The sequence below is a fragment of the Micropterus salmoides genome, unplaced genomic scaffold (assembly GCF_014851395.1).
Source record: "Micropterus salmoides isolate LMB-PRFRI ecotype aquatic unplaced genomic scaffold, ASM1485139v1 Ms_hic_scaffold_16, whole genome shotgun sequence".
NCBI lineage: Eukaryota > Metazoa > Chordata > Actinopteri > Centrarchiformes > Centrarchidae > Micropterus > Micropterus salmoides.
Window position 1 is genome coordinate 32,650,215 of NW_024040707.1, and position 11,584 is coordinate 32,661,798.

An 11,584-nucleotide genomic window follows, 5' to 3' on the forward strand; every position below is an offset into this window, starting at 1 on the left:
ATAACAAATGATTTCATTTTAATTTCACTTTTAATCTCCTGGACTCTAATAGTTTCTGTGTTTCAGCAGCTTTTCTGCTCATGTTCAAAACTTTATGCGCATTCAGAATCTCTCCCACATATCTGTGTTCTCCGACATGTCCAGAGAAAAGGCAGAATATTCCCAGACTAACGTCACCATCTGTTGATGCCCTTTACTCTGCAGTGCATTACATTATTGATCTGCTGGTAGTAACGTTATCCCCTTCGGACCGTTTGACCAATGCAGTTTGGGACTGCATGTGAAACCGAAAGTAAGTGAAACACTTGTGATCAGGCAGAAATCTCCCCACAAATCCGCACACGTTAACTTCAGCAGCTCATAAAGTGCAGCTCACAGTCACACACTGAGCAAGTTTGCAGTTTTTCTCAGTTTTTATATGTTTATGTTGCAAAACTCTACTTGCTACGTTACCACTCGTCACAGCTGTCTGGACTCACAGCGAGAGTGATTCAGTTGATTACTATCAGGGCGTACACCGGTGTTGCATCAGCTGGGTGTAGTTGATTGATTCGATCTTATGTTATAATGACATTTGCATTTCACTGCGTGAGAAAATTAATGTGTGGCTTGACAGCATGTGAAAAATGTCAACTGCGTGAGTCTCGCAAGACAGCTTTTTACCTGAGGACAAATCTTGTCATAATTTAATCTCGCGGGATCTTGTGGTACGAGATCTCGTCACACCCGCAGTATTTATACATCTTGATTTAAAGAGTGAACATAACAAAGAAGTCCTGAGGTAGAAGGACTCAGACCCAGCAGAGGGTCAGTCTGGACTCTATCTGAAACTGATCTGTGCATGCTGATACTCAGATATTCACGATACCTGCGGTGCGTCAGGAAACTGCCGTTAGCGTGTCCGGAGCCGTCACAGCCTGGTGTCGGGCAGGTCGGGCCTTCAGTCTTGAAGGCCTTCCAGGAGAAGGGAGTTCCATTAAGGAGCCCTTCCTTCTGCCGGCGTGCTGCCAGCGGACAGCCGTAGGCACTGCGGTGGGTGGCGTACTTCCCACTGATGTGGCCCAGACTGTCACAGCCAGGAACCGGACACCTGCAGACGGACAGAGAGCCATTGTGTTTTAGCTGTAGTTAGGAGTCTGCTGAGTGAAATGTGTGTTTTCTCAATAGCACAGATGTGTCAACAGATGCTTTCATACAATGATCCCTCAACAAACGCAGAAAGAAGATCCGCCAATCTGCCGTTCATACTAAACCAGCGTTTGCGGCATAATCCCGCAACCATGTGTGCTTTCACATGGTGATCCGGCTTTCAAGAATCTGGAAGCGTAGAAAAAGACCATCACGTGTCACACAGCACTGGCATGCTGGCTGTGGCTTTTCACACAGACATCAATTCATCTCTGTTAATACCAACATTCCAGACTCAGAGGCGGATTAAATCTGACCCCCCTTTTCTGGCTCTGTACCTTTCATACAGCATAGCGAGCCGGCATATTGGTGCAAAACTCCTGGAAAATAAGGCAGCGGCAAGGGGCCTATTGATACGTTCCATTGTTTCCTAATCAGTAAATCCATATAATATCTATGTATAAATGTACATTCCGTCATCATGTGCAGGAATTATTCATTTGATTGAGTCAGTGTGCAGAAATGATGCAGCCAGCCTCTGCACAGGTATGGGCTGTGGGTTTTACAGGCTCTTATAGAATATGCTCTTATCTATATATCTATCTATCCATATATCTATATATCTATGTATCCACATATCGATATATCTGTATATCTATGTATCCATATATCTATATATCTATGTATCCACATATCGATATATCTGTATATCTATGTATCCATATATCTATATATCCATATATCTATATGTATCACATATCGATATATCTATATATCTATGTATCCATATATCTATATATCTATGTATCCACATATCGATATATATGTATATCTATGTATCCATATATCTATATATCTATGTATCCATATATCTATATATCTATGTATCCACATATCGATATATATGTATATCTATTTATACATATATCTATATATCTATGTATCCACATATCGATATATATGTATGTCTATTTGTACATATATCTATATATCTATGTATCCACATATCGATATATCTATGTATCCATATATCGATATATATGTATATCTATTTATACATATATCTATATATCTATGTATCCACATATCGATATATATGTATATCTATTTATACATATATCTATATATCTATGTATCCACATATCGATATATGTATATCTATTTATACATATATCTATATATCTATGTATCCACATATCGATATATGTATATCTATGTATCCATATCTATATATATATCTATGTATCCACATATCGATATATCTGTATATGTATGTATCCATATATCTATATATCTTTGTATCCACGTATCGATATATCTATATATCCATGTATCCATATATCTATATATCTATGTATCCATATATCTATATATCCATATATCTATATATCTATGTATCCACATATGATATATCTGTATATCTATGTACACATATATCCATATATCTATATGTATCCACATATCGATATATCTGTATATCTATGTATCCATATATCTATATATCTATGTATCCACATATCGATATATATGTATATCTATGTATGCATAAATCTATATATCTATGTATCCACATATCGATATATCTATATTTCTATGTATCCATATACCTATATATATGTATCTATATTTCTATGTATCCACATATCGATATATCTATATTTCTATGTATCCATATACATATATATGTATCTATATTTCTATGTATCCACATATCGATATATCTATATTTCTATGTATCCATATACCTATATATATGTATCTATATATCTATGTATCAACATATCGATATATCTATATTTCTATGTATCCATATACATATATATATATGTATCTATATTTCTATGTATCCACATATCGATATATCTATATTTCTATGTATCCATATACCTATATATATGTATCTATATATCTATGTATCAACATATCGATATATCTATATTTCTATGTATCCATATACATATATATATGTATCTATATATCTATGTATCCACATATCGATATATCTATATATCTATATATCCATGTATCTATATATCTATGTATCCACATAGATATATCTGTATATCTATGTACACATATATCCATATATCTATATGTATCCACATATCGATATATCTATATATCCATGTATCCATATATCTATATATCTATGTATCCATATATCTATATATCCATATATCTATATATCTATGTATCCACATATGATATATCTGTATATCTATGTACACATATATCCATATATCTATATGTATCCACATATCGATATATCTATATATCCATGTATCCATATATCTATATATCTATGTATCCACATATCGATATATCTGTATATCCATGTATCCATATATCTATATATCTATGTATCCACATATCGATATATCTGTATATCCATGTATCCATATATCTATATATCTACGTATCCACATATCGATATATCTATATATCCATGTATCCATATATCTATATATCTATGTATCCACATATCGATATATGTATATCTATGTATCCATATATCTATATATCTATGATCCATATATCTATATATCCATATATCTATATATCCATGTATCCACATATGATATATCTGTATATCTATGTACACATATCCATATATCTATATGTATCCACATATCGATATATCTATATATCCATGTATCCATATATCTATATATCTATGTATCAATATCTATATATCCATATATCTATATATCTATGTATCCACATATGATATATCTGTATATCTATGTACACATATATCCATATATCTATATGTATCCACATATCGATATATCTATATATCCATGTATCCATATATCTATATATCTATGTATCCATATATCTATATATCCATATATCTATATATCTATGTATCCACATATGATATATCTGTATATCTATGTACACATATATCCATATATCTATATGTATCCACATATCGATATATCTATATATCTATGTATCCACATATCGATATATATGTATATCTATGTATGCATATATCTATATATCTTTGTATCCACATATCGATATATCTATATATCCATATTTCCATATATCTATATATCTATGTATCCACATATCGATATATCTATATTTCTATGTATCCATATACCTATATATATGTATCTATATTTCTATGTATCCACATATCGATATATCTATATCTATGTATCCACATATCGATATATCTGTATATCCATGTATCCATATATCTATGTATCCACATATCGATATATCTGTATATCTATGTATCCATATATCTATATATCTATGTATCCACATATCGATATATATGTATATCTATGTATACATGTATCCATATATCTATGTATCCACATATCGATATATCTATATATCTATGTATCCACATATCGATATATGTATATCTATGTATCCATATATCTATATATCTATGTATCCACATATCGATATATATGTATATCTATGTATGCATATATCTATATATCTTTGTATCGTCATATCGATATATATGTATATCTATGTATCCATATATCTATATATCTATGTATCCACATATCGATATATATGTATATCAATGTATGCATATATCTATATATCTTTGTATCCACATATCGATATATCTATATATCCATATTTCCATATATCTATATATCTATGTATCCACATATCGATATATCTATATTTCTATGTATCCATATACCTATATATATATGTATCTATATTTCTATGTATCCACATATCGATATATCTATATTTCTATGTATCCATATACCTATATATATGTATCTATATATCCATGTATCCACATATCGATATATCTATATTTCTATGTATCCATATACATATATATATATGTATCTATATTTCTATGTATCCACATATCGATATATCTATATTTCTATGTATCCATATACCTATATATATGTATCTATATATCTATGTATCCACATATCGATATATCTATATTTCTATGTATCCATATATCGATATATCTATATTTCTATGTATCCATATACCTATATATATATGTATCTATATATCTATGTATCCACATATCGATATATCTATATTTCTATTTATCCATATACCTATATATATGTATCTATATTTCTATGTATCCACATATCGATATATCTATATTTCTATTTATCCATATACCTATATATATGTATCTATATATCTATGTATCCACATATCGATATATCTATATATCTATGTATCCATATATCTATATATCTATGTATCCACATATCGATATATCTATATATCTATGTATCCATATATCTATATATCTATGTATCCACATATTGATATATCTATATATCCATGTATCCATATATCTATATATCTATGTATCCACATATCGATATATCTGTATATCTATGTATCCATATATCTATATATCTACGTATCCACATATCGATATATCTATATATCCATGTATCCATATATCTATATATCTATGTATCCATATATCTATATATCGATATATCTATATATCTATGTATCCACATATCGATATATCTATATATCCATGTATCCATATATCTATATATCTATGTATCCATATATCTATATATCTACGTATCCACATATCGATATATCTATATATCCATGTATCCATATATCTATATATCTATGTATCCATATATCTATATATCCATATATCTATATATCTATGTATCCATATATCTATATATCCATATATCTATATATCTATGTATCCACATATGATATATCTGTATATCTATGTACACATATATCCATATATCTATATGTATCCACATATCGATATATCTATATATCCATGTATCCATATATCTATATATCTATGTATCCACATATCGATATATCTGTATATCTATGTATCCATATATCTATATATCTATATATCCATGTATCCATATATCTATATATCTATGTATCAACATATCAATATATCTGTATATCCATGTATCCATATATCTATATATCTACGTATCCACATATCGATATATCTATATATCCATGTATCCATATATCTATATATCTATGTATCCACATATCGATATATCTGTATATCTATGTATCCATATATCTATATATCTACGTATCCACATATCGATATATCTATATCCATGTATCCATATATCTATATATCTATGTATCCACATATCGATATATCTGTATATCTATGTATCCATATATCTATATATCTATGTATCCACATATCGATATATCTGTATATCCATGTATACATATATCTATATATCTATGTATCCACATATCGATATATATGTATATCTATTTATACATATATCTATATATCTATGTATCCACATATCGATATATGTATATCTATGTATCCATATATCTATATATCTATGTATCCACATATCGATATATATGTATATCTATGTATGCATATATCTATATATCTTTGTATCCACATATCGATATATCTATATATCCATATTTCCATATATCTATATATCTATGTATCCACATATCGATATATCTATATTTCTATGTATCCATATACCTATATATATATGTATCTATATTTCTATGTATCCACATATCGATATATCTATATATCTATGTATCCACATATCGATATATCTGTATATCCATGTATCCATATATCTATGTATCCACATATCGATATATCTGTATATCTATGTATCCATATATCTATATATCTATGTATCCACATATCGATATATATGTATATCTATGTATACATATCTATATATCTATGTATCCACATATCGATATATATGTATATCTATTTATACATATATCTATATATCTATGTATCCACATATCGATATATATGTATCTATGTATCCATATATCTATATATCTATGTATCCACATACCGATATATATGTATATCTATGTATGCATATATCTATATATCTTTGTATCGTCATATCGATATATATGTATATATGTATCCATATATCTATATATCTATGTATCCACATATCGATATATATGTATATCTATGTATGCATATATCTATATATCTTTGTATCCACATATCGATATATCTATATATCCATATTTCCATATATCTATATATCTATGTATCCACATATCGATATATCTATATTTCTATGTATCCATATACCTATATATATATGTATCTATATATCTATGTATCCACATATCGATATATCTATATTTCTATGTATCCATATACCTATATATATATGTATCTATATATCCATGTATCCACATATCGATATATCTATATTTCTATGTATCCATATACATATATATGTATCTATATTTCTATGTATCCACATATCGATATATCTATATTTCTATGTATCCATATACATATATATATGTATCTATATTTCTATGTATCCACATATCGATATATCTATATTTCTATGTATCCATATACCTATATATATATGTATCTATATATCTATGTATCTATATTTCTATGTATCCACATATCGATATATCTATATTTCTATGTATCCATATACCTATATATATGTATCTATATATCTATGTATCCACATATCGATATATCTATATTTCTATTTATCCATATACCTATATATATATGTATCTATATTTCTATGTATCCACATATCGATATATCTATATATCTATTTATCCATATACCTATATATATGTATCTATATCTATGTATCCACATATCGATATATCTATATATCTATGTATCCATATATCTATATATCTATGTATCCACATATCGATATATCTATATCTATGTATCCATATATCTATATATCTATGTATCCACATATCGATATATCTATATCCATGTATCCATATATCTATATATCTATGTATCCACATATGATATCTGTATATCTATGTACACATATATCCATATATCTATATGTATCCACATATCGATATATCTATATCCATATATCTATATATCTATGTATCCATATATCTATATATGTATCCATATATCTATATCTATGTATCCATATATCTATATATCTATGTATCCACATATGATATATCTGTATATCTATGTACACATATATCCATATATCTATATGTATCCACATATCGATATATCTATATATCCATATATCTATATATCTATGTATCCACATATCGATATATCTGTATATCTATGTATCCATATATCTATATATCTATATATCCATGTATCCATATCTATATCTATGTATCCACATATCGATATATCTGTATATCCATGTATCCATATATCTATATATCTATATATCTACGTATCCACATATCGATATATCTATATACCATGTATCCATATATCTATATCTATATATCTACGTATCCACATATCGATATATCTGTATATCTATGTATCCATATCCATATATATGTATCTATATATAACTATATATCTATGTATCCATATATCCATATATCTATATATCTATGTATCCATATTCTATATATCTATGTATCCACATATCGATATATCTATATATCTATATATCCATATATCTATATATCTATGTATCCACATATCGATATATCTATATATCTATGTATCCATATATATATATCTATGTATCCACATGTCGATATATCTATATATCTATGTATCCATATATCTATATATCTATATATCCATGTATCCATATATCTATATATCTATGTATCCACATATCGATATATCTGTATATCCATGTATCCATATATCTATATATCTATGTATCCATATATCTATATCTATGTATCCACATATCGATATATCTATATATCTATGTATCCATATATCTATATATCTATGTATCCACATATCGATATATCTATATATCTATGTATCCATATATCTATATATCTATGTATCCACATATCGATATATCTGTATATCTATGTATCCATATATCCATATATCTATATATCTATGTATCCACATATCGATATATCTATATATCTATGTATCCATATATCTATATATCTATGTATCCACATATCGATATATCTGTATATCTATGTATCCATATATCTATATATCTATGTATCCACATATCGATATATCTGTATATCCATGTATACTATATCTATATATCTATGTATCCGCATATCGATATATCTGTATATCTATGTATCCATATATCTATATATCTATGTATCCATATCGATATCTATATCTATGTATCCATATATCTATATATCTATATCCATGTATCCATATATCTATATATATATATGTATCTATATAATTATATATCTAGGTATCCTATATCTATATATCTTTGTATCCACATATCAATATATCTATATATCCATGTATCCATATATCTATATATCTATGTATCCACATATCGATATATCTGTATATCCATGTATACATATATCTATATATCTATGTATCCACATATCGATATATCTGTATATCTATGTATCCATATATCTATATATCTTTGTATCCACATATCGATATATCTGTATATCCATGTATCCATATATCTATATATCTATGTATCCACATATCGATATATCTGTATATCTATTTATCATATATCTATATATCTATGTATCCACATATCGATATATGTATATCTATGTATCCATATATCTATATATCTTTGTATCCACATATCGATATATATGTATCTATGTATGCATATATCTATATGTCTTTGTATCCACATATCGATATCTGTATATCTATGTATCCATATATCCATATTATGTATCTATATATAATATATCTATGTATCCATATATCCATATATCTATATATCTATGTATCCATATATCTATATCTATGTATCCACATATCGATATATCTATATATCTATATATCTATATATCCATATATCTATATATCTATGTATCCACATATCGATATATCTATATATCTATGTATCCATATATCTATATATCTATGTATCCACTATCGATATATCTATATATCTATGTATCCATATCTATATTCTATATCCATGTATCCATATCTATATATCTATGTATCCACATATCGATATATCTGTATATCCATGTATCCATATATCTATATATCTATGTATCCATATCGATATATCTATGTATCCACATATCGATATCTATATATCTATGTATCCATATCTCTATATCTATGTATCCACATATCGATATATCTATTATCTATGTATCCACATATCGATATATCTGTATATCTATTTATACATATATCTATATATCTATGTATCCACTATCGATATATATGTATATCTATGTATCCATATATCTATATATCTTTGTATCCACATATCGATATATATGTATATCTATGTATGCATATATCTATATGTCTTTGTATCCACATATCGATTATATGTATATCTAGTATCCATTATCTATCTATCTATGTATCCACATATCGATATATATGTATACTATGTATGCATATATCTATAATCTTTGTATCCACATATCGATATATCTATATTTCTATGTATCCAATACCTATATATATGTATCTATATATCTATGTATCCACATATCGATATATCTATATTTCTATGTATCCATATACCTATATATAGTATCTATATATCTATGTATCCACATATCTATATATCTATATCCATGTATCCATATATTTATATATCTATGTATCCACATATCGATATATCTATATATCTATGTATCCATAATCTATATATCTATGTATCCACATATCGATATATCTGTATATCTATGTATCCATATATCTATATATCTATGTATCCACATATCGATATCTCTATATCTATGTATCCATATCTGTATATCTATGTATCCACACATCGATATATCTGTATATCTATGTATCCATATATCTATATATCTATGTATCCATAAATCTATATATCTATGTATCCACATATCGATATATCTGTATATCTATGTATCCATATATCTATATATCTATGTATCCACATATCGATATATCTGTATATCTATGTATCCATATATCTATATATCTATGTATCCACATATCGATATATCTGTATATCTATGTATCCATATATCTATATATCTATGTATCCACATATCGATATATCTATATATCTATTATCCATATATCTATATATCCATGTATCCATATATCTATATATATATATGTATCTATATAACTATATATCTATGTATCCATATATCTATATATCTTTGTATCCACATATCGATATATCTATATATCCATGTATCCATATATCTATATATCTTTGTATCCACATATCGATATATCTGTATATCTATGTATCCATATATCTATATATCTTTGTATCCACATATCGATATATCTGTATATCCATGTATCCATATATCTATATATCTATGTATCCACATATCGATATATATGTATATCCATGTATCCATATATCTATATATCTATGTATCCACATATCGATATATATGTATATCTATTTATACATATATCTATTATCTATGTATCCACATATCGATATATCTGTATATCTATGTATCCATATATCTATATCTATGTATCCACATATCGATATATCTATAT

General features: G+C 26.9%; 1 protein-coding gene across 4 annotated transcripts in view; it reads right to left on the bottom strand.

The window, feature by feature from the left end:
• Nucleotides 1-11,584, bottom strand: part of myt1a (myelin transcription factor 1a) — a 28,923-nt gene that overhangs the window by 3,222 nt on the left and 14,117 nt on the right. For all 4 annotated transcript variants that reach the window (XM_038721577.1, XM_038721578.1, XM_038721576.1 and 1 more), the window contains one exon: nucleotides 869-1,090. In XM_038721577.1, the coding sequence (XP_038577505.1) occupies nucleotides 869-1,090 (222 nt within the window). The remainder of the gene's footprint in view (nucleotides 1-868; nucleotides 1,091-11,584) is intronic.